Source organism: Sorex fumeus, unplaced genomic scaffold (genome assembly GCF_029834395.1).
Source record: "Sorex fumeus unplaced genomic scaffold, SorFum_2.1 ptg000010l, whole genome shotgun sequence".
NCBI lineage: Eukaryota > Metazoa > Chordata > Mammalia > Eulipotyphla > Soricidae > Sorex > Sorex fumeus.
The window spans coordinates 21,419,939-21,446,352 of record NW_026606067.1 but is presented as its reverse complement, the minus strand read 5'-3'; the positions used below and the strand labels follow the sequence as shown (position 1 = coordinate 21,446,352).

The window sequence follows — 26,414 nt, the reverse complement described above, 5'->3', positions numbered from 1 at the left end:
AGAGAGAGGTAGAAGTCAGTGTAGGTTATAAGGGTTTACAGCTCAGTCATGGTGGATTTTTAAAAATGCAATTTTCTTGCAATAATCATTTCCTGCTCTGAATGAGGTAAAATCGATCAAATCTGCATTCAAATAATGTTGAGGGCACTCTGGTGATAACAACCATGAGGTTTATTTTTGTCCAAATTTCAGAGGGAAACATGAGTCACTGCAAGTTTCACACACCAATGTCCAAGGACGAATGATTAATGAGGGGTGGGGGTGCCACCTTGATAGGGAATCTGCATTGGACAGCCAAAGGCCAGGCATATGAACTTGACCAGCCCATCAAAGGTTTGCTGAGGACCCCACTAAATGGGTTTGCTTGTCTCTTAGTGTCCCAGAGTTGGGGCAGATATGAAGAACCATGTTTCTTTCTTGGTGTAGCCTAATTTGGATACCTGTAGGGGTGCTCACAATTGCTTTCTGGGTGGGGATGGGATTGGTGTCCCTCATGTGTGAACGAGGAGGCTTAGGTGCTAGAAATGATTGACTGGGAGGACCAGAATAAATAAATGGAATAAACACTGCTCTTTACAACAAGAAGCTGCAAATTCTTGCTGGAGCTGACTTTCACATTAGCGCCACGAACAGCGGTGACCCTCCTGCACCCAGGGAACCAGGTGGAGCGGGCAAATGTGAGATCTCTACTTCTAGACCTGCAGACATTCTGCTCTTCTGCAACGGGGAGTGAACAGGTTGGGAGTCTGGGATCCTCTTTGCTTTGCTTCTTAGGTGGATTTTCCTGAACTGGCAATGGTGGTGGCAGCTGTGCTCTTGGGGAGAGGAAAGCCAAGTCCGACCCCCTTGGGCCTCTGCAAGGCTTGGATGGGTTCAGCGATGCCCTTGCCATCACGCCCCAGGCCTGTGCCCGGCGTCCAACCCATGTTCTGCAGCATTCGGTTCCCAATGTTGCTTTCCAGGATGGGCTGGGCATTCTCTCCCACAAGTCCTGCAGTGATAAAAGAACAGACAGACACTCATTACTGGGCCCTAATGGAGATCCTTTGGGGGCCTGAAAAAACCCGTGTCCAATGCAGCTCTTCTGACCAACAGGCAGAGGGGGAGGGGTGCCAAATTTTCATCTTTTGGGGTCCCTGTAGGCTGTGCAGTAGAGGGAAGGGAAGGGGAGATGGTCTTGGATGCAGATGCTGCTCCTAAGTGCTCTCTGCTTTAGGAATGACTTAAAGGATCTCACCTCCTGAGGTTTGTCTCCTCTTGGAAAACAATGGTCGCCGCTGCCTTGCAGAAACAGGTGAGACCAACAGACAAATGATGGTGGTGGGGGTGGTCCACGAGAGCTAAGCATTGTCCATCTGCTCACATGCAGCCAGAGTTGGGAGGGGCACTCCCCAGGGAGCTCTGTTTTCCTACTTAGCCTTGGGGGCAGCTACTGATTATGATGCTGGACAGGGAAGCTGAGCTGCTCTGAAGATGGCCAGAGACAGACTCAGAACCTCCGGAGCAATGGATATGCCCTCAGCCCCCACAAAGGAGAAAGTGATTTCTGGAAGGGAGAACTTTCACTCCTTCATTTCTAGGTTCACTGGCTGATCATGAAACAGTGCAGGGGGGTCCAAAGAAGTGACCCCAGTAGTAGGACTTTGAAGACTGTTGTTAGACAAAGGGGAATGGACAAGGAAAAGGAGTTAGGGCTTGAAGAGTGTAGCAGATCCAGGTCCTGAGCAAGTCTGCTGAGATCCCATCCCTGCTCTGAGGCCCCATCTCTGTTGGAGATGCCTGTGTTTCTTCTGCTACCAAAAAAAAAAAAGCAGTTTCCTAGGCCAGTGGTGCAGAATACAGAATGGGAACAAGGCTGAGCACCCTAGCAGTTGTGTGGGAAGCTACACGTGTCACCTCCCTCTGATTGGCTGTTTATCCAACATCAATACAATACTTTGGGAGCCAAAGCTTGGTTCCTTCTTTCAGGACACCAAGGACGATGGGGGTACCCTTCCGCTTTGGCTCTTTCCTAACTTCAATTGAAAATCAATTCAGGGTGTGGAGAGATATAACAGCGAGTAAGGCACTTAAGTGCTTGCACATGGCCAACATCAGTTCGATCCCTGGCACCACATGGGATTTCCCTGAGCTCCACCAGGAGTGATCCCTGAGCACAGAGCCAAGAATAAGCCACACATTGCCAAGTGTGGCCTATGCACTGCCCTCAAAAAAAGAAAAAAAAAAAAGAAAAGAGAGAAAATTGCAAATATCTGCAGAGATGGCTACACTCTGAAGTGAGCTTGAGACCTGCTTCCTGGTTTCCTCCCATCTCCCTACATTGATGCTTCAAACGTGGAGACCCCTGAGTAGGTCCAGCAACTCCCAAGCTCACCTCAGGGAAGCAACAAGCAATCCTTGGTCCCTCTGTTTTTAATGCTGGTTTCACTTCCTTGCCATAGGGAGTTCAATAAGTACAAAATAAAGCATTTTCTTGTATGTGGGAGGAAAAGGGAGGACAAAAAAGGGAACATTTAATCTCTCAAATGCTGGATATCTTTACACAGATGTTAATTCCTGAAGGAGACCAGAAAAACAAAAACAACAACAACAACAACACACACACACATACACACACACACACCCCAAACCTGAACAATGCATTTTTGCTACAATTACCTTAAAAAACACACACACACATACACAAACAAAACAAAACAGATACCATCCATGGTAAATTATTCTCGAGCTGAGACCTGGAGAGGGCCTCATCCTTTTATGAGATTAAGGCTCAGGAGTGGAGCAACTCCGGCTCAGCACAGCATGCTACAACCAGAATTTTCCTTTTCTTTGACTCCTGGCAGTGCTAAATCTGTTAAGTCGTTTCCTCAAAGATGCTCCTGCTCAGGCTATTTTAGCAATATGCAGCCTGACACCCCTTCTACAGACCATGACTCCCATCCCCAAGCCCCACCTCTGATGCCGGATCTCTTTTCTCTCAGAGCTGAGATGGTCCTTTCCCCTCACAATCTCTTCCCACCTCCTCAGTCTTCCAAAGGGTCTCGTGGATGGTAATTCACTTGCGTAATTGGCTCAAGAGATGAAAATCCTGTATGGGCCTCTCTTAACTGCTAATCTATCCAGCTGACTGCAAGCCTAATTGGCAGCTTGTTTAGCAATTTGGCACCTAAAGTGTTGTATTGATGTTGGCTAAACAGCCAATCAGAGGGGAGGTGACACGTGTAGCTTCCCACGCAACTGCTAGGGTGCTCAGCCTTGTTCCCATTCTGTATTCCGCACCACACAAGGTTCATGCCCACATCCTGCCCATCAGGTCATCCCCATTCCTTTAGTGGGCCACCATGGGGTAACATTGGTTTATCTTTATTAATGCTGTTCTACTCACCATATGTCTGTCAATAGTACTGTCCTCTCTTCAGCAATACAAGCCATGGCTTTCTGACCACTGTCCAGACCTCAAGATTTTAACATTAAGTACAGTTTGATATGTGAGCAAGCAGTAGTTGTCACAATCCTGTTCAATGTCTTAGTTATTTCTTTCTTTTGAATTTTTTTTCTTTTAGGCCATGCCTCCGCCCCTCTCGGAGACCCCAGCAAGCTACTCGCCCATGCGGTAAAGCCTAGCAAGCTACCCATGATGTATTCAATATGCCAAACACAGTAACAAGTCTCAAAATGGAGATGTTACTGGGCCTGCTGGAGCAAATCCATGAACAACGGGAGGACAGTGACAGTGACAGGTCATGCCCACTGGTGTTCAGGGGTGACTCCTGCTCTGTGCTCAGGAATCACTTCTGCTGGTGCTCAGGGACCATATGGGGTGCTGGGGATTGAACCCAAGTGGAGAGCATGCAAGGGGAGCACCCTCTCCACTGAACGACCTCTATGCTCTCTCTGTTTCATTTCCTTTTGTTATTTATTTATTTTGGTGGGGAGGACAATACCCAAAAGTGCTCAGGGGTTACTTCTGACTCTGTACTCAGAACTCACTCTTGGCAGGCTCAAAGGATTATATAGGGTGTCAGATATTGAAGCAGGGTCAGCTTTGTACAAGATAAGTGCTTTAACTCCTGTTAACTATTGCTCCAGCAAGTATTATCTATCTCTCTGGCCCTCACATATTCCATTTCTTAAACAAAGAAAAAGCCACATGAATTGAGCCTTGGCCATTTTACTTGTAGTATCACAGTCATTTTTGTCCATGAATTTCTTTTTTGAATGTATTTTTATTTTTATTGTCTTATAATAAATAATTTTTATTCAGGATTACCTCATTTAGTATGTCTTGATATTTATTTTTAAAAGAACACAAAATTTCTATATTTGGAGGATCTGGGGTGTGGGGGTCGAGCTACATCCAAGCAGTACTCAGAGCTTACTTCAACATTCAGGAATCACTTCTGGTGGCGCTGGGGTACTATATGGAGTGCCCGGGATCAAATCCAGAACAGCTGCATGCAAGGCAAGCACCCTATCCACTGTACTACCACCCAGGCTCCTGATATTTCTGTATTTTGATACTTTTTTAATTTTATTTTATTTTTAAAAGTGGCCAATTTGGGGGTGGAGTGATCAATGCTTATTCTCCATAAATTTCTTAAATAAAATTAGCTGAGATAGTTAATTGCTTAAAAAAACAAGGCATTTAACATACTATCTAAAAGTAGTAGCTTATTATTTTCCCTTTAAGTGATAAAAACAAAACAAAAACCACTTTGCCTGAAAGATATGATCTGTATTTGGAGAAGGGAGTATTTATATTCACAAATGCTTTGGTTATACAAAAATATACTTCTTGAGAAACAGTGATCAAAGAATAGTATTTGCCAAAAAAAAAGTCTTTGCATAAATAAGCAAACACATCTCTAATTAAAGTGTATTACTGTTATCTGTATAGTTCAATTAGGACCATTTCCGGTTTGCCAACAGTGGGACCAATACAGAGTATGCCCTTGGGTTCAATCCATCATCTTTAGTCCTTAGGGCCCCAGAGAAATGCCCATGACAGCATCCTGCGAGAACTCACACTAGGAAAACCTGGGCAAGCTCTTGACTATGAGAATTCATGACCAGACCATAGGCTGGAGATGATGCTCTGAGCCATTAAGTCAATTGGGAGAAGGACTGAGCAATAGTATAGGAGTTAAGGCACTTGCCTTTTGTGCAGTTGAGCCTGCTTCAATCTGGGGTAACACATACGGTCTCTCCAGCTCCACTGGAGTGATCCCTGAGCGCTGAGTCAGAGGAGTGAGCCCTAAGCACTGCTGGGTGTGGTACAAAGCCCAACAAAAAGTCAAGTAGGTAATCTGTGAATTTCAAGGCAAGCTTTTATGAGCTTGTGTCTGGATAGCAAGAAGCAGGCATCTGCTGGGCTGACTGCAGATGATACAGTGGCAGGGCTGCTGACCTGTAGGGTCAGATCCAGCCTCCTCTGATCTAGTTCTGAGCTATACCTGTAGCTTCTCCAGTGCTATTCTCTGGCACATTTTCCAGAATGGCAGATTTTATTTTGCTAGCAAATTCCCAGTTCCTGGACCCAAATGCTGCTCAAAGCTGGCTGAGAAAGTCTGAGAAGGCTTTCCACTCTCCCGAAGTGCCACGTCATGCATTTGGTTGCTCATGCCTCTAGCTCCTTGACTTTCTGCTTGCTGGGATTTAAACCATGACTAAGGATTACACTGTCACTATTGTTAACAGCATATGGCGGAGTTTGTCCTTTTATCCATGTTAATAATCCCTGAATTATTATAGACCTTTGATCAATATACATCTAACTGGGCCTATTTTTAACATACAAAATGCAATTCACCTTCTTTTTGTTAAACATCATTTGTCTCAGTCCTTCTGGATAATATAACTCTTAATCTAGAGCTAACATAAATCTGGATCTATAACTCTTAGTTAATCTAGAGCTAACATAAAAGCATTTTTATTGCTTCAGTATTTTGAAAACATTACTCTGATCTGGGTTTTGTTATTTTTCAGACTTGCCCCTGGTGTGGTTCCAGTCCTGTGAGGGACCTATCTTTTCTCTTTGACTGTACTCCATGTCTAGGTACGACTTAATTTATGTTTAGCATTTATAGATAAACATTTGGGTTTTTTTGTAAGGATATTTGTTTCATTAATCCTAAAAATTATCATTATTTCCTTGAATATTTACACTTCTTGATCATTTTCTCCACTCCTTTTAAAAGTTCTAATAAATAATTCTCAGTTGAAGTGCATTTTTCTGCAACTCCCCTAGCCAGTATCACGTTTTCCATATTCTTAATCCTGTGTCCTTCTTTTAAAATGTCTTTATTTTAATAAATAAAATAAATTTTAAAAAATAACTTAAATAAAAAATAAATGTAAAAAATAACTCTTAAATCTTTCAGCTGACTGCAACTTGGATGGAACTGGAGGGGAAAGAACAAATAATGGATGGTCTCACTCATCTGTGGTATACAAGGAAATGGAAACAAAGGGAGTAGATAGTGCTGAATGACACAAACCCTTGGCTTGGATTATAGAACTGACATTCCAGGCAGGGTTTTGAAGAGATGGTCTAGAGGTGGCACAGGGACCTTTGTGGAGGCTAATGGGAGGTGGTGGTAAGGAGCAGTAAATGTATATTAAAACCATGAACATGAAAACTATTGTAACTAAGTTACCGTAACCACAAAGAAAAACTCTTTTTTCCCCTCCCTGACTATATCTGATCTGCTGATTACAGCATGAGAAATTTGTAATTTTCAAGATTTTCCTCTCCAAATAATCAGCTCCAATTTCTACTTGGTATGTTATTTCTTTTTTCCTGCAGTTCCTTCTTGTCATTTTTGAATACTCTTTTCCTATGCCTCGTGGGTGAGACATTTTTCACTGCTGTTGTTAATCTGTGTTGGGGTCACTCCCCGCGGTGCTCAGGGGATCGCAGAGTAGCAGGGGCTGAAGCTGAGTCTCCTGCATGTGAAACAGCCATCTTCCTTTGAGCACCATCTCTCAGGCCCTGTGGGGTCACACCTGGCTGTACTCATGACTTATTTCTAGCTCTGTGCTCAGGATCATTCCTGTCAGTGCTCAGTGGAACCATCTGGGGTGTGAGGTATTGAACCCGGGTCAGCATGATACAGGGCAAGTGCATTACCACTGTACTAGCTCTCAGGCTCACCTGTGGGTAATGTTTTGCTTCTTGTCCTCCCTTTTCTGAGGTGAGAGCTTTTCAGAGGGGCAGACTTGGTAAGAAGCTTTATCACACCCCAGCTGGGCTCCTTCCCCAAGGGGGCACTGGCTTCCAGCTCAAGGTTTCCAAGACAGAAAAACACTGGGCCTGGGCTAGCCTGGTGCCTGCTGAGAGTCACTGCTGGCCTCAAACATTTCTATTCCTTTCCTGCAGCCTAACTCTGCCTGTGGATAGTGGCTGTACATTTATCCAACACACCTAGGGATTCTGTAGTTTGAGTATTTTCATCATGTTGGCAACAGTGATGATGATGATTTTCTGTTGACAGAACGCACACCCTCCCTCTCACTGTCTGCGCTGCCACCTGCCCGGTGTCAGGTACCATGATGTAGGGGTTCTGTGGTGCCTGGCTTTTGCTTTATGCTCAGATGCAGTTTGATTTCAACATTAACTCGCCCCATCGGATAAAGAATCCCCAAAGGCAACAGAAACTGAGAACTGCAGCTCTTCAGTAGAAAGCTGACCGCTGGGGAGTGGAGGGAGGAGGTACTTAGGATGGGGGACAGTGGTGGAGGGAAGTGAACACTGGTGGAGTGTGTGGTGCTGGGATGTGATACACATGAAACTCTATCATTCACAGTGTTTTAAACCATGGTGCTGAAAACAAAACATTAAAAAATGCTAATTCCCTCCACCTGCAATAGTTTGTATGTTTTAAAATCTTGGAAAAAGTAAAAATTTAATCATAATTGGGGTTATGTTTGATTGACTCAGTTTGATTCTAACATATGGTCCCTGGAGCCCGACCAGGAGTCATCCTTGAGCACAGAGCCATGAGCAAGCCTTCAGCACTGCCAGGTCTGGCCACAAAAAACAAAATCAAAATATAACAACAATAATTAGAGTGATCATATAGACCCAGAGATAAAAGAATAAAAAACAGAACTACTAGGGGGCTCGAGTGATAGTGCAGCAGGTAGGGTGCTTGTGTTGCATATAGCCAACCTGGTTCAATTCCCAGCATCCCATTTGGCCCCCTAAGAACCGCCAGGAGTGATCCTTGAGCACAAAGTCTGGAGTAAACCTTGACGGGAGTAGCCTACAAACCAAAATACATAACAAATGAAAAAAAAGTACTGACCAAATAAATTTGGACAAATGAAGAAATCCACAGGATGAAAGCGGGCACAATTACTATTTCCTGCTTGTGTTCACAACGACTTTTAATTAAAAGTCCACTTGTTAAAGATCTTCACCCATTACGATGATTTCTCACCTGTCTGAGCTGCAGTAAATAGTCATAATAAGCTGATTTTCCTACTGAAATATCAGTGGGGTGTGGAGAAATCAGCCAGGAAACCACTGCAAGCTGTCCAGTCACCTCTTGTGAGAAACATGCACGCCCCTCCGTGTCTCTGCGTACACGGGCAGCCTGGGAGCAGCTGCTGCAGCAGCTCAGCCATCATCTCTTTGCATAACTGAAGACTTACAGAACAAAAGCTGTCACTCCTTTTGATGAACATGCCCACTCTTTACAACAGAAAACCAAACAGCAAGCGGCCTACATCTCAACAGACCCACTCATGCCACTTATACGAAAGAGGGAACAACAGTGAAATGGGCAATGCAGATGGACCCCCAAATTAAAAAGGCGTAAGCCCCTCCATCTCAACAGACCCACTAAGCCACTTTCCCTGCTCATCCCTCTGTAAGCTGTAACTTGTACCAAAAACATGGACCAGAACTGCATTGCTGGCTGCCTTTGTAAAATGTGTTAATAATAGCCCTCCTATTTTGTTCGCTGCTTTTCTTCACCTTTACAGATGACATTTTTCAAACTATAAAATGCATTCTGCTGGCAAACCTCCTTGCCTCAACAGCTCTCAATTTTCTAACAGTAAATCTCCCTGGCGCGAGGACATCCACTATCTTTTGGTCTGTGACTTTGAATGAGGCCGAGAACAAGCCGTACATTTAAAAATCAATATCTAACCTTATCAATATTCATTTTACTTTGTCAATACAAGAATACAAAGGTGAAAGAGCAGTAAGTAAGCTAAAGCGCTGAAATAAATTTGTGTTCCTGTCACAATTAATAAATGTTCAGCCGATAACACTTCTGGCTCCTTCAGAGTTTTCAAAAAAGACTAAAACCAGGATGACTGGGAATTTCAGCACACCAAGCAGTAAGCATGCTCAGTTTCAGGGATATTTATATACATATATATATATATATATATAGTGGAGAGCTTTCAGTTTTTTAAAAAAACATTACTCATTGCATATGCTGTATAGAATGATCTATATTAATTCAGTTAAAAATTGTCTTAAATTATTGTCTAAATCTGGTTTGGTATTATAGAGTCAAAGTGTCTAATTATAGTTTTGTAATCATTTGGGGTGAGGGGGGGTAAATCCTTCCTAAACCCGAACTTTGACTACATGATATTTCACATAGATCTGAGGGGTTCATAAAACACTATTACTGCTTTTGTTCTACTAATTCTCATTCCTGATCCCAAATGAACTTGACTTATCTCCAATCTGCATTTTCCCAGCTTAGACTGAATGCTGACTGAAAGCAGAAGGAGCTTTAAAAATAGATCTCAATTCAATGTATTTTTTCTGGAGATCTGTACAGGCTTTATACATTGGAGAGAATTTATCTTTAAGGTAATTCTATAGTCTAATGCAACTCTGGGAGGCAGAAAAAGAAAACCGAGTATTATGTGACTGGAAAGAATCCAGAATTTAAAAGATTCTAATTATCAGAAAAAGATGATCTTGGATTATGAACATTACTGAAGTGTATTTATACAAAAGCATTTCTTCCTTCAAAACATTTTTCCTTCAATTGGGGTAGTAATCTTCACCTTAGAGATGATTCATTAGTATTAGAAGATAATATTTTTAAAACTGAGGATTTTTCAATAAATCACCTCTTCCCCTTTGAGAAGAAAAATTATACCTAGATTTTAAATATAAGTTGAAAATGAGTAGCATAATTCTCCTAAGGTACTCCTTTCTGTGCAAGAGCAAAAATTACACTGCATTCCTGTGAATTTTATTTAGGGAATTAAAAAAAATCTAGCTACACAATCAAAATCCTGGATCTTTGGAGAATGACAACAAGTTTGAAATATGATACCTGGAATATGCTGGTGTATGTTTTATGAATGTGTGAGGCTAAAGTTTAATGCTTATACTCATACTCTGTATAAACGATTTCCTGGGATGCTGTTGAGTTGTAACGTCAAAATCACCTTGTAGAAATAATTATATTAGCCTCTCCTCCACCATTATGCATTTTCCTTCTCACTTCACATATGTTCCGAGTGTAAGGGCCTGACCCTGACATTCTCTCCTCCTCACCACTGGCACCAAGGTGCTTTAGTCACATTCCTGAGATGGTTCCTGGACTATTTCTGCCACTAATGTTTGAATCATTGAAAGATAAGAGAATTCAGGGGACCATTCAACTGAAATGGGGATATTAAAGAATCCTACACCTGCCTTCTGAAAGATGTGAAGCTAAGGAATTATGACATGCATTTGATCTAAATGTGACTACATGTTCCGTAGAAGGAGCTATGCTGGAAATGCTCTAATGAATGTTCTGTATTCTACAGAGAATGTTGGAATCGTCCTTCTATGGAACACACAACAAATATAGTAGACTCAAGTAAACATGTGTACTAAGTAAACAAGTGCAACTGCAGGTTTTGTTTACTGCACTAACTGGTCACTGCAGAGTTTTTACATACACGTTCTTCAAAAGAGGCCAGAAGCATGTTGGCAAGAGACAGCACCTGGGTTTGTGTGCAATGCAGGCCAAGGCTTCAACACTTTCCCTTCTACTGGAAAATTATATCATCTTAGTTATTCACCCAACACATTTCAGTATCTTCATTTTACTTATTTCATTTTATTTGTTATTATTGGCCCGCTCGAGCAAATCAACGAACTATAATTATTTGACTTTTGGCTTTTAGGTCACATCTAGCAGTACTCAGGGCTTACTCCTGGTGGTGCTCGGGAACCGTATATGGTGCTGGTGATCAAACCCAGGCTGACCAGGTGAAAGGCCAGCACCTTAACCATTGGGCTGTTTCTTTGACCAGGAATGTCCATTTTATGATGTGAGGATGACAACGCCAAGGTATAAATTGGTGGCAACGTGAAATAATGAAGTTTGGGGGATATAGCATGAGATCCAAGAAGTGATAAATATTAGTCTACATATTTGAAATGCCCTCTACACACAGGTATTTCCTACACCCACATTTCTAAAACTCCATATAGCTAGAAGATGAAGATTTGATATAAACTTTAATAATGTGGCCCCATGCTTTTCAACAGCTGGTCTGTAGACTAGAGAGAGTACACAGGATAGAAAGGCTGAGAAGCACTCACATGGTTCCTGTTACGGAAGGCTCAAGTATATCATGAGGATTCTGAGAGCTCCAGTGTTTTAATTTATTTTTTGGGGGGGAGGGCGGGATAGGGGTTATTCCTGACTTTGCACTCATGAATTACTCCTGGTAGTGCTCAGGGGACCATATACAATGCGGGGCATCAAATCAATGCCAGGGGTCAACATGCCCTCCCCCCAGTCCTATTGCTCTGATCCTAAGAATACTCCAGTTTTTAAGTCATTCATTTTCTAGTACTGAACTATCCCCTAAATACAGAATTTACACTGCACATTGAAACAAATTTCCTTTGAAATTGTCTTATCTCTCTGTGTGCTCCTCATAATAATTTTTATCTCCTTACTGCTCCTCTCATATTCATGGAAAAAAAATGTTACCTGGAAATAGCTCCCTAACTGAAGTTCAAAGTCCACACTGGCATGGTTAAGGATCCGGGTGACAGGCTAAGGCTGTAATTCTGGGATGCAATCAAATAAACGCCTTTCCTGTGAACATTCCCTCAGTCCCGCTGCTCCATTGCAGATCCACCCACAGGACTGCTGCCATAGACACTGGTATCCCGATTTCCCTGCCTTCCTTGATTTTGCTTGAGCATAAAATTCTTCAGTGCTCCCTGACCCAATGCAGACCTTTCCCGGTCCAGCTTAGGGTCACACCCTGACCAGGAGGACTTCCTGTCCCAAGGTGCCTTTGAGAAATAGGGTGGCAGAAGGGGCACAGGAGGAGGAGACAGGGCTTCATTCCAATATGTAGTCTAAGAAGAGATGTCTAAACACCTCAGTGCTGTGCTGGGCACTAGACTCTGCCAGTCAGCTCCAGGTTTCTGTTCCAGCCTCTGCACTTAGGCGTGGAGGCTGTTCCTGCATGTCCCAATTTATTTCTCACTATTATTCTGTCCTAGGGTGATTAGTCTTTTCCTCTCTGTATGCTTTGCTTTCCCAACATGTCTGTATATTTCTAGCAGTGGGTATTTTTCACATCCTTTGATACTGCAAGACAAAGTCTGGTGTGGGGCAAACATTTTATAGCTTTGGTACCTGAAAAATCAACTCAGAGACACCCTATAATACACCTATGATGCCAAACACAGATAAAAGTCCCTAGTAACCAAGTCTCTCCATTGGGGCACCAGTGATGAAATTATTGGTAACTGTTTGCTGATGGACTGTGGGGATTTCCAGTCTGGCCCCGACCCTCCCATGTTTTACCTGCTGCTGTGGGTCCAGGCAGGGGTGCAGCTTTCCTTCTCCGTTTGATATCTCCAGTGCATAAGGATCCTAAATGCATGCTTGTTTGCCTACAAGTAATTATTAAGGGGGGGGGGAAACTATTATCAGAAAAAAATGACAACAAATACACAGCTTGTATAATCTGAGCCTAAATCAAAACATTCTCGACCAAGATGGAGCAGTGGAGTCAAACCACCAATCTTGTTTATATCGAAACATAATTACGTCTGGTGACAAGCGTTCAGCAGCTAAATGCGCCATCGTAAATTGTTACTGGAATGAATAATATAAAAGGAATGCTTTTTAATTTTCAAAACTGGCAATCTTTCTGGCTCAACATAAAATCAAGCTCTGTTGCTTCTGACAGGAAAATAGCTAAGATTAATTATCTAAAGAGATCACAATATTGTTGCTAGGTTATCAATTGGTTACTAATGCCTTACTGTCAGAACAACATTTATTACAGGAAAAGTGTGATCAATTTCTTTCAGGATATTATGCAGCAGGAATTCTCTTAAAAACATTTAAAATAATTAAATAGAATTTTGAATAAGGAAATTAATTTTTACAATTAACATAAAAATATACATTATTTTATAATTCATACAGTTAGGAATGTTTAGTTCCTTATTTATTAGCTAGGTGTGGAAACATAATTTGAATGCTTGGTATACTGCCCCTAAATTGGCTAACATAATGTTGGATAAGCACAAAGACAACATGTGTGAAAAATGAGAAACAGAACCTTTTCCTCTTTTACTTTTAACCTTTTACTCTTCATGGAACTGGCTACATTTGCATTATTCCATCAAATCATGCACTTCGAAGTTAAAATTTTTTTAAAAAATTAGAAAAAGCACAACTGGACATTAGGAACACTTGCGTTAATGCTGGAAAGGACATGGGAGTCTTCAAACTTTTCAAGCTATAAAGGAACACTGTTCATTTCCTGGATCATAATCCCTGACACAGGGTTGGGATGGTGTCTGGGATCAGGAAGCAGAAATAAATGAAGCGTGTTTATGATAGCACATGTTCTTTTTTTAGCAATCGAGAGAAAGAGGACTAGTGGAATCCAGAAATTTTATGAGATCCAATTTGAAAACAATGGGGCCGTTAGAAAAATCTTAAAGGGAAAAAAATTTATTCAGGTAAAGAACAAGGTATACATTCATAATCTTTTCACGTTTGGGGATATTTAAATAATTTCATTATTTTTAATTGATTGAGAACTTGTGGTTTACAATATTGTTAATAATGGTTTCTCATGCACAACACATAATTACAACACCCCACCCACCAACATAAAAATACTTTTTTAGGAGCATTTCCCCAAAATACGTTTCTAATTAATGTTTCTTTTAAACCTGGTTTCAAGTTTGAGAATCTGTACTTCATAGATAATATTATCCACAAAGCTACAACTATGCTTATGTAGGAAAGAAACATTTAAATTGGCATACAGAACACTCAGCCTCTTATAGTGCCAGCCTCAATACTCATCATTATTTACTTTTTAGTTAAAAATGTCAATGTTAAGGTAATGTGTTTACAGTAGTGTTGTCATTTATGGTCTTGGTGTAACATGGTATATGTTTGTTTATACAAAGACACAAGAATTTATTTAAATATAATAAAAATTAGTTTGGAAGTTGAATTTCTTTAACTGTAGATCTATCTGTAAGTCACAATGCAAAGTACAATTAATGATCCAGCTAATTTAGCTGTTAACACAAATACCATGGAAATCTGTCAATATAGGTTATTAGAAAACAGGTTCCTTTTACCTGGTTTTATCTTTCCTTTGGAATAGGTGTCTGCTGTATTTTATACATATATGTTACAGAATACATACTTACAATTACTGAGATGTTAATAGATCAATTCCATCTTTTAACAATTAATTTTACACAAACTTATATTTTCTTTTGAGGGGTGGTCTTAGCTTATCATGTTTAAAATATCACTTATGATCATATTTACTTTTTGAGGGGTCATTTACTTTTTAAAACAATATAGAATTTTTAATTATAATAGTTTCACAGAAAATGCACTTCTTTAAAAATAATATCAGAGGGAAATGGTGGGGCAGGGTTGGGAAGTCAGTCAAAAAAATCATTCTTCTGGATTGTTAAAACACAAAACCAAAAACCATCTGACTTTGTCCCTAGAGAAATACTGAAAGCACACGATGCTAAACAGATCAAGATGGGAGAGTTCTTTTTAAGAAATGCATTTAAAAAATAACTAACAGGAATGCTTGAGGTTCAGATTAGTAGTGACTGCTCTGAGTGTCCATTAACTTGCAGGTTTCTACTTATATTGTTCTTGCACTGGCTGTGTGTTGCTCTCCCCAGTTGGCACTGCCTTTAAAATTTGCTTTTTCAGATATTGTCTAGAATGTGTTAGAAAGGCCTGTGTGCAAAGATGGTGGGAACAACAGCAGAACAAATCACCCAGACTCAGGGAACAACTCACACTTGTAAAGCTTTTTTCTCTCTGCTGTGCCAAGTATTTCCTTCTGGGTATCTTTATTTACAGAACAAATGGAATCTAACACTTTGATTCTTCTCCCAGACCTTGCCATCGAAACAGAGGGGGGAGCAGTTCAAGGAGAACAAAGTTAAAGATAATAAAGTCAGTGTGTTAAGCCTAAACACCAGCCCAGCTTGCTCTATTTCAGTAACTATCAGGAACAGGCTAGCTTGCTGCTACAAGCATGCAGAGACATGGATTGAGGATGAAAAGCACTCCCATTTAGGCTGCACCTCCCCAATCCCCTTTTCCTTCAGATGGGTGCAATGAAAACTTTGCTAATAACACCGAGGAAGGCTCCCTATGTCATTTGGTTGTCATTCTTAATGTAAAATATGGCAGTTATTTTTAAATTGAAAATCAATGGATGTTTCAAAAGCAGCTTTTGTCCAAATGAATCATTTGTCTTTGCAAAGCCCTTTTTTTGATGCTCTGGTGATAATGACAATTCATTGTCCTATGAACAGACCCAAACTTACCTAAGAACTAATGTTAAGGTTTCTTTGTGAGGCCCTATAAGAAAATTAGCAATCAACCATCACAGTACATGTGTGTTTGTTTAGAAGAGCAAATATCAACAAGACCTAATAGGTGGAGACCTGTGATATCTTTACAGGGTGGTGGGTGGAAGAAGAGCAGCTTTAAGTGGAAAGGAATGTGAAATCCAGCTATTTGGTTATGGATTAAAAAGTGTGGTTACTTGGCCATAATCTGGCATGTGGTTGCCTATGGACAGATTTTGCAGGTGTCTTAAGTAAATACTAGAAAAGCTGCTTTTAGAAAGTCTTTCTTTCTTTCTTTCTTTCTTTCTTTCTTTCTTTCTTTCTCTCTCTTTCATTCTTTTCTTTTCTCTCTTCCTCCCTCCTTCCCTTCCCCCCTTCCCCCTTTTGAAACCAAAATCACATGGACTTGGTTTGACCCCTCATCTTTTGCAATGGTACAGTTATTGGGAAACTGGAGAAACTGGGCATTTTATTTGGAGAAAAACTGTTAAAAATCAAAAGGGAAAACAAAGGAAAAAAATCCTCACTTCTACAACCCCCCTCACCCCAGAAAAAAATTAAAAACAAAACAAACAAAACCCAAACACTGAAAGACCAAAGCCAAAATTCCCAGCAAGAAGCACCATGTCCGAGAATCAGGTCTCTGACCCCAACTGACAGGACGGAAGCAGCAGGTGGCGTTAAAACAGAGTGATGTCTGAAGGTGATGGGCCTGTCCCTTCATGTGTTCACAGAATGAATTTAGTGAGTGCTCCCTCCTGGATGAGACAAGTGCCCCACAGCCAGGAACAGGCTGCTAGAGAGACATTAACAGATGCGACGTTGGATGCAGCATTTGGCAAGAAAATTCGGTGTCACTTAGGAGAAGACAAGCCTTGACAAGAGCATCAACTGCAGAGACATGAAACCAGGCTGCGGGCTCATAGCAGGAGCAGGCCAGGGGGCAGAGGGAAGGCGGGGGGCTTGCAAAATTTAGCCTGTGCATGAATCTCCTCTTCTGAGTCTAGATGACCCTCTGCTCACCTCAAGTCCCCATCTCAGGGGGCCTCAGCAGATGCCTGAAGACAGGACACATAAGAATGTAGCTCATTCCCTGGGGACTGTCCATACTCAGGACAGGCCTCTCCCGAAGGGACCCAGGTGGCCCTTTTGTTATTCTGAATCAAAGCTGCTTGACTCTCAACCTCCTGGAATCCTAAAAGCAGAAAATAAACCTCACCAGTGAAGGGTGATGCGGAGAATCCCCTGCAAGTGTAGTCCCTAAGTAAGAACTGGGCAGTGTCCTGAGTCAAGCGTGGTTTGGGCAAGGTCCCGAGAGCTACAAATGTGCAGCTGGGCAGGGAACACCCCGGAGAGGAGGGTCCAGTTCCAGAATGGAAATGTCTGGCATGAGAGAGTTCAGGCTCAAACATGCTCAGGAGGGTTGCACGGCCAGCCTGGCAGGGCACTTCTTGCCAAGAAAAGAGAACATCCCTAGGTCTCCAATGTCACTGCTTTTCCACCCTGTGTCTGCAGAGCCCAGAGACTTTATCCTTTAGTTCTTTGTATGAACTCACAAAAAATTGTATATGTATTGGGAAGGAAGGGGCGAAGGCCGCTGGACTAATTAAAGGTCAAGAAACCTTTTGCTAGGTTTGTTGAAGTAAGCCTGTCCCTAGACATGCCACTGTGTCTGTCTCACTCTCTTTGAACTACCCTGCAGGACAAGACATGGCAACAGCTTGATTGGTTTAGGGGTGGAGATCCCCTGCAGGGCGCTGGGGCTAGGAGGAAGGGAGGCAGTTTAGCAGGCTTGCAAGATGTTTGGTCCCAGGGAAAATTAGATGAAGTTTTTATCCCAGTTAGGGTAGCACTGTAGCACTGTCCTCCCGTTATTCATCGATTTGCTTGAGCGGGCACCATTGTGGACTAACATAACGTCTCCATTGTGAGACATGTTACTGTTTTTAGTATATTGAATACATCACGGGGAGCTTGCCAGGCTTTGCTGTGCAGGCGAGATACTCTTGGTGGCTTGCCGGGCTCTTCGAGAGGGCTGGAGGAATTGAACCCGGGTTGGCCAAGAGCAAGGCAAACACGCTACCCGCTGTGCTATGGCTTCAAAAACTGTTTGGCTGACAATTCTTTGCTTACAAAGGTGTATAAGCCACATACTTTGATCATTTTCTCAAAACTCTTTGTGATATTCCTAGGCACTCAATTAAATCACCCCTCCCCCACATTCATCTTTTTTTTTTGTTTTTTAATTTTCATTAGTGAAACACCATGAGGTAAAGTTGTATACTTACATATTTTTGTGCTTGGGTTTCAGTTATACAATAATCCACTACCCATCCCTCCACCAGTGCCATTCCCCATCATTTACATTTTTAAAAAAATTTTTGTTAGTGAAACACCATGAGGTACAGCTGTAGATTTATAAATTTTTGTGCTTGGGTTTCAATTGTACAATGAACAAACACCCATCCTTCCACCAGTGCCCATTTTCCACCACCACGGGTCCCAGTATCCCTCCCACCTTCCATCCCCCGCTGGACCCTACCTCTGTGGCAGGGTGTTCCTTTTTGTTCTCTCTCTCCTTTTGGGTGTTGTGGTTTGCAAGAGAGGCATTGAGGGGTCTGTAGTCTACTTTCAGCATGATTCTCCCATGCTGGGAGGATCCTCCCCAAACGCTTTATTTGGTGCTACTTTCTCTATCTGAGCTCCCTTTCCCCTAGAGTGTGTGGCTGGCCTCCAAGACATGGAGCAAAACTCCTGGTACTAATCTCGGCCACTCTTGGGTGTTAGTCTATTTTGTTACTTGATGTTCCCCAGATGAATGCAATCTTTCTATGTCTATTCCTCAATTTCTGACTCATTTCGCTTAACATGATACTTTCCATGTAGTACCACTTGTATGTAAATTTCGTGACTTCATTTTTTCTAACAGCTACATAGTACTCCATTGTGTAGATGTACCAAAGTTTCTTTAACCAGTCATCTTTTCTCAGGCACTCGGGGTTTTATTTCCAGATTCTGGCTATTGTAAAGAGTGCTGCACTGAACAAACAGGTGCAGATGTCATTTCGACTATACTTTTTTGCCTCTCTGGGAAATATTCCCAGGAGAGGTATTGCTGGGTCAAATAGGAGTTAAATTTCTAATTTTTGAGAATTGTCCATACTGTTTTCCAGAAGGGCTGAACCAGTCGGAATTCCCACCAGCAGTGAAGGAGGGTCCCTTTCTCGCCACATCCATGCCAGAACTGATTGCTTTTGTTCTTTTGGATGTGGGCCAGTCTCTGGGGTGTGAAATGACATCTCATTGTTGTTTTGATCTGTATCTCCCTGATGATTAATGCTGTAGAGCATTTTCCCATGTGCCTTTTAGCCATTCGGATTTCTTCTTTGAGAAAGTTTCTGTTCCTTTCATCGCCCCATTTTTTGATGGGGTTGGTTGTCTTCTTCTTGTGGAGTTCAATCAGTATTTTGTATATCCTTGATATCAACCCCTTGTCAGATGTGTATTCGGCAAATATCCTTTCCCGTTCTGTAGACTGTCTTTGTATTTTGGTCACTGCTTCTTTTGAGATACAGAAGCTTCTTAGTTTAAGATAGTCCCATTTATCTACCTCTGTTTTCACTTGCTTGGCCAGTGGTGTGACATCTTTGAAGATACTATTAGCTTCAAAATCACGGAGGGTTTTGCCAACTTTGTCTTCGATGAACCTTATGGATTCCGGTCTGATGTTGAGGTCTTTAATCCATTTTGATCTTACTTTTGTACATGGCGTTAGGCAGAGATCTCATCCCACTTTTTTGCATGTAGCCATCCAGTTTTGCCAGCACAATCTGTTAAAGAGGCTTTCCTTGCTCCACTTCACTTTTCTTGCCCCCTTATCAAAGATTATATGATTATATGATTGAGGGGAGATGTCAGTATATTCAACCCTGTTCCATTGGTCTACAGCTCTGCCTTTGTTCCAGTACCCTGCTGTTTTAATTATTACTGCTTTGTAGTAGAGTTTGAAGTTAGCGAGGTTGATTCCTCCCATTTTCTTTTTCCCAAGGATTGGTTTAGCTATTCGTGGGGGCTTATTGTTTCATATAAATTTCAGGAGTGTTTGCTCCATTTCTTTGAAAATGTCATGGGTATCATAATAGGGATCACATAGAATTTGTACAGTGCTCTGGGAAGTATTGCCATTTTGACAATGTTAATTCTCCCCATCCATGAACAGGGGAAATTTTTCCATTTCCTCATGTCCTCTTTTATTTCCTGAAGTAGCGTTTTGTAGTTTTCTTTGTACAGGTCCTTTACTTCCTTAGTTAAATTGATTCCTAGGTACTTGATTTTCTGGGGCAAAATTGTGAACAGGATTGTTTTCTTCATGTCATTTTCTTCTCTATCACTATTTGCGTATAGGAAAGCCATGGACTTTCGGGTATTGATTTTATGGCCTGCAACTTTGCTATACAAGTCTATTGTTTCCAGGAGTTTCTTGGTAGAGATTTTAGGGTTCTCTAAGTATAGTATCATATCATCTGCGAATAGTGAGAGCTTGATTTCTTCCTTTCCTACCTGGATGCCTTTAATATCTTTTTCTTGCCTAATCGCTATTGAAAGTACTTCCAGTACTATATTGAACAGTAGTGGAAAGAGTGGGCATCCTTGTCTCGTTCCTGATCTTAGGGGAACGGCTCTCAATTTTTACCTATTGAGGATAATGCTTGCTGTAGGCTTGTGGTAGATAGCTTTAATTATATTGAGGAAAGTCTCCTCTATCCCTATTTTGGCGAGGGTTTTCATCATAAACAGGTGCTGGATCTTGTCAAATGCTTTCTCTGTATCTATTGATATGATCATATGATTTTTATCTTTTCTTTTGTTGATATGGTGGATTATGTTGATTGATTTCCGAATGTTAAAACATCCTTGCATCCCCGGGATGAATCCTGCGTGGTCATGGTGTATGATCTTTTTGATGAGTTGTTGAATTCTATTTGCTAGTATTTTGTTGAGAGCCCGGCAAGCTACCGAGAGTATTCGATATGCCAGACACAGTAACAACAAAGTCTCCAATGGAGACGTTACTGGGCCCGCTCCAGCAAATCGATGATCAACGGGAGGGCCTTTACCTTTTTTACCTTATTCACATCTATGTTCATCAGGGATATCAGCCTGTAATTTTCTTTTCTTGTGGTGTCTTTGTTTCTTTTTGGTATTAGGGAGATATGGGCTTTATAGAAACTGTTTGGGACAGTTTCTGTTTTTTTTTTTTTTTCAATTTCCTGGAAACGCTTGAGAAGAACTGGCAATAGGTCCTCTTTAAATGTTTGGAAAAATATGCTAGTGAATCCATCTGGACCTGGGCTTTTGTTTTTGGGAAGACTTCTGATTACAGTTTCAATTTCCTTGATGTTGATAGTTCTATTCAGGTACTCTATGTCTTCTTGGTTAAGTTTTGTGAGATTATAGGAATTCAGGAATTTATCCATTTCTTCTAGGTTCTCTTGTTTCATGGCATACAGACTTTCAAAGCAGTCTCTCATGATCCTTTGAATTTCTTTGGTTTCTGTTGTGATATCCTCATTCTTATTTCTGATTCGATTTATTAGGGTTCTCTCTCTGTTTCTTTGTGAGTGTTACTAGTAGTTTATCTATCTTATTTATTTTCTCGAAATAAATAAGGTTTCCTTGATCTTTCGGATTGTTTCTTTGGTTCCCTGTCATTGATTTCTGCTCTAAGTTTTATGAAAGAGATTTCCTTCTGCCTGATTTGGGCTCCTTCTGTTGATCCTTTTCTAAGATCTTGAGCTGTGAGGTCAAGTTGTTTATGTGCATCCTTTCTTCCCTCCTGAGATATGCTTGCAGAGCTATAAATTTTCCCCTTAATATGGCTTTCGCAGCATCCCATAAGTTCTGGTAGCTTGTGTCTTCATTCTCATTTGTTTCCAAGTATCTTTTGATTTCGTCCTTGACTTCCTTCCTGATTCACTCGTTGTTCAGCAGTGAGTTGTTTAACTTCCAGGTATTTGATTTGGTTCTCCGTGTCTGTGTGTGTTTCACTTCTATTCTCAGTGCATCATGGTCTGAAAAGATAGTTGATACTATTTCTATCTTCCCGATTCTATTGAGGTATGTTTTGTGGCCTAGCACATGGTCTATTTTGGAAAATGTTCCATGCACACTGGAGAAGAATGTGTATTCTTTCTTTTGGGGGTGTAAATCCCTGTATAGGTTTATAAGCCCTTTCTCTTCTATTTCTTCCTTCAAAGCCAATGATTCCTTGCTGAGTTTTGTTCTTGTTGATCTGTCCAGAGGTGATAAGGCCATGTTGAAATCTCCAGCTACTATTGTATTGCTAGCAATGTCCACCTTAAAATCTGTAAGCAGTTGATTTAAGTATTTAGCTGTTCCCTCATTAGGTGCGTATTCATTTAAGAGTGTGATTTCTTCCTGTTGTACGTATCCCTTGATGAAGAGAAAATAGCCTTCGCTGTCCCTTCTAATATTTTTGAACGTGAAATTAATGTTGTCGGATACTAGTATGGGCACCCAACCTTTTCTGAGGGAGATGTTTGCTTGCAGGATTGTTTTCCATCCTTTCACTTTGAGTCTGTGTTTGCTCTGACTGTTGGGATGAGTTTCTTGTAGGCATGAGAATGTTGGGTTCTATCTCTGTATCCATTTTGCCTCTCTGTGTCTCTTAATTGGTGAATTTAGAGCATTGACGTTGACAGAGATTATTGTTATGGGGTTTTGTGTCATCTTTCTGTAAGGGTCTGTTGTAGGGTTTGTTTTGTCTTATAGTAGCCCCTTTTGCCCTTGTTTTAAGTTTGGTTTTGAGTCTATGAAATTCCTGAGCTGCTGTTCACCTAGAAAACAGTGTACTGTTCCTTTGATTTTGAGTGAGAGTTTAGCTGGATAGAGTATTCTTGGTGAAGCATTCATTTCAGTGAGTTTTTTCACTATATCCCGCCACTGCCTTCGGGCTTGGAGGGTTTCCTCTGATAGATCTGCTGTGAATCTAAGGGGTGCTCCTTTGTATGTGATTTCCTTTTTTGACCTTGCTGCTTGTAGTATTGTGTCTCTATTGGCAGCATCGATCATTCTAACTATAATATGTCTTGGAGTATTTTTGTTAGGGTCTCTTTTAGCGGGCACCCTTCGGGCTCCTTGAATTCGAATGGCTGCATTGTCGAGCTCTGGGAATTTTTCAGCAATGATTTAACCGTGTTTTTTTTCATTGGGATTGTTTGCCTGAGTTTCTGGAGAATAGCAGCTTTGAGCCTCTGCCTCTTCCTCTTCGTCATTGGACTCAATGATTCTAATTTTGTTCCTCTTGGAGTCATCTCCTAGGACTCTGATTCTCTCCCGAGCTATTTTGAGGTTCCTTGCCACTGTTTGTTGTTGCCTGTTGGCTTGGTGCAGCTGATCTTCCAGCTCACTGATTCTCTCTTCAGCTGCGGTCATTCTACTGGTGAGGGCACAGACTGACTTTTTCATTTCATCTATGGAATCTTTTATTCGTGACATTTCTGCTCTCATTTCTTTCCATAATTTTCTATTTTTTCTGTCATATTACTGGATATCTGTCTGACTGTTTCATTGAAGTGATTGAATATCTTCATGACTTCATATCTGAATTCTTTGTCAGAGAGGTCCCTTAGGTAAGCAGTATCTACAGAAACTTCTGGATTCTTTTCGTTGTCCTCCCCATGTGTTGGGGATTTGCGTTGTTTCTTCATGTTGGTGTGTAGGTATGGGGACTTGGTTTCTTGGTAAGGCTAAACCACCTGCAGCCGTGTGAGTGTTGGCCCGCTGGAAATTAGGCCACGCCCACTTCTACAGAAGCCACGCCCACTTCTGAAGAGGCCACTCCCCCATGGAAATCTGGTGTGTGTGGGGGTAAAGACTGGGTGGTGGAGAAGATCAGCACAGCTTGGGAGATGAAGAAGAGGCAGAGGCTCAAAGCTGCTTTTCTCCCAGCATCTGAGAGGACGCTTGGGGGGTTTGCAGGGAGAAATCCAAGTCCTGGGTTCCAGTACCGGCAGATAAACTGACCTGGGTGGGAGAGATCAGCACAGCTTGGGAGCTGAAGAGGAAGATCATTCATCTTTATAGTTACTGGGACTCACAACTAAGAAATCTAGAAAGGTAAAATCAAGGTTTTCTCTTTCAGAGTATTCAAATGCACAGAGTTTCAATACTGTCATTGGCAATGATTCTTAGCAGCAGGAAATGGGGGGAGGTGTGCACCGGGAAGGTTGCATGAAACTCTTTCCAGGATTTTAAAGCCCCTTCCTGGAAATGAAGAGCCCCCTTCAGTGGGTATTGTGGATCACAGTGATGGGTTCTTGGTTTGGGCACCTCAAGTGACAGCTTTGCTCCTCTGCACATTTGGTTTCCATAGTCTGCTGCCTATCGGGGTCAGTCCAGGCTCTAGCAAGGTCAAGTTTAAGGTGAACTTCAGTCCCTGAATTCGGCACTTCTGTCCCAAACACAGGGCCCTGGCTGGGCTGACTGAAGCTGAGTCACTGACGACCTCCCAATATCTTCTAGAATTAGATCATTGCCTAGACCCCATACTCAGATGTTTTGTTCCAGCCCAGACATGCAAACTGGTGACTGAGGTTCTCGCTAATGCTCTGGACTCCATATGTCCACACCCCTGGTCCCCCTCCCTGAACCTGGCCATTCTCCTGGGACAGCTCTTCACTGCATGCCAGCTGAATGCCCTGTTCCCTACTGACCAGGGCTCTCCTCTGGGCTCCAGGGAAGGACCTACCTGTTGGTACCTCTCCATTTTATCCTTAAGCTACAGCTTTATAAGTACATGAATATGGTTTATAGGCTATTTTATCCCTGGAAGACAGTGAGACAAAACTAGATTACGTTGATTTTGTTTTAGTTGTTACAGCTCTGGCTAACATCAAATGCATATTAAAGAGATATTTTAGTGATTTAGGGTATTACCAGTGTTTTTAGAGAATTTTAAAAAATTAACATTTTTATCTAGTTACCAAGAATTACAAAGTTATTCATGATTGGGTTTTAGGTATGTAACATTACAACACTGATTTCTAAACCAGTGTCCACTTCCTTCCACTAGTGCCCTCCCCTCCACTGAGTAATTTTTTTTGTGGTAATATTTTTGTGGAGATTTTGATTTTGAGCGATAGCACAGTGGGTAGGGCGTTTGCCTTGCAAGCAGTCGACCTGGGTTAGATTCATTTGTCCCTCTCAGAGAGCCTGGCAAGCTACCGAGAGTATCCCGCCTGCATGGCAGAGCCTGGCAAGCCCCCCATGGCGTATTCAATATGCCAAAAACAATAACAAGTTTCACAATGGAGACGTTACTGGCACCTGCTTGAGCGAATCTATGAACAATAGGAGGACAGTGCTACAGTGCTATAAATGCTTACTTGATGGAAATAAGGAGCACAGAAGCCAATCCCTTCTTGGACTTTGGCACAGAAGCGTCTGCAGAATTCAAACTCACTGACAGAAATCCACTATGAAAGTTATATATATAAGCACCTTCATTTGAATCTGCCACTCCTTGTACATGATTCTAATCTAACTGGAACTCTATCAAAAGAATGTATTTAGCTCCTCCTCTTCCATGAGTGTTTTGGGCAAATGAATAAATATTAAGTCCATAAAACTTTTTCAGACTTATTAGCAAACCTTCACTAGACAGTGGAATACCCTGTAATCGCTAGACAATGTATCAGGAGGTGTTGGGCCTACACCAATACTCCTGTTCAATAACTAAAAAGAAGAGAACCCAGGATTCTTCTAATTTACTTAAACTATAATACATGTCATATTGGGGCACATTAGTTTATATTATTATTATTATTAGTTTATATTAACGATTAAATTTGGGCTGAAGCACAGTAGGTATGGTTGTTTGCCTTGCAAGTGGCCAACATGGCCAACCTAAATTCGATTCCTCCACCCCTCTAGGAGAGCCTGGAAAGCTACCGAGAGTATCTCACCCGCACGGCAAAACCTGGCAAGCTCCCTGTGACGGATTCAATGTGCCAAACACTTTAACAACAAAGTCTCACGATGGAGACGTTACTGGGCCCGCTGGAGAAAATCAACGAACAACGGGAGGACAGTGACAGTGACAGTGTGGGTCCCTACAGCTTTAAATTTTTGAAACTGACAAAGGATCATAAGCAGTCATATAAGTCGTCCTTTCAAATTGTGACTCTATTTGTTAAAAAATGTATATGGCATTTAAGTAATCTAAATCACATTTAAGATGATTAGAAGCATCATAAGTTTTTCTTAAAAAACAGATCCTACCTTTTAAATCGACTAGTTAATTTCTCTGTATATTAGAAGTGATATTTGAAACAAAACAAAACAACACTGCTAGGTAAAACGCATGTTAAATTTATGGCAACTGAGAAAGCAATGTAATTCCTCTTTCCTCACATGTAAAATGGGCATAAGAAGAAATCATAGGGTAATTTGGGAAATTGGGAAATATACTGTCAACAGTCACTGAATCTTAGCTATTACATTACGTATAGAAATGAAGGGGAGGGGC

At 41.5% G+C, this 26,414-nt stretch overlaps 1 protein-coding gene across 2 annotated transcripts in view; it reads right to left on the bottom strand.

Moving 5' to 3' along the window:
* Positions 1 to 273: 273 nt before the first annotated feature.
* Positions 274 to 26,414, bottom strand: part of GPATCH2 (G-patch domain containing 2) — a 159,069-nt gene continuing 132,928 nt past the window's right edge. For both annotated transcript variants that reach the window (XM_056110827.1, XM_056110828.1), the window contains exons 9-10: positions 12,807 to 12,895; positions 274 to 991 (exon numbers count right to left, since the gene is read on the bottom strand). In XM_056110827.1, coding sequence (XP_055966802.1) covers positions 771 to 991; positions 12,807 to 12,895 — 310 coding nt within the window. In that variant the 3' untranslated portion in view covers positions 274 to 770. The remainder of the gene's footprint in view (positions 992 to 12,806; positions 12,896 to 26,414) is intronic.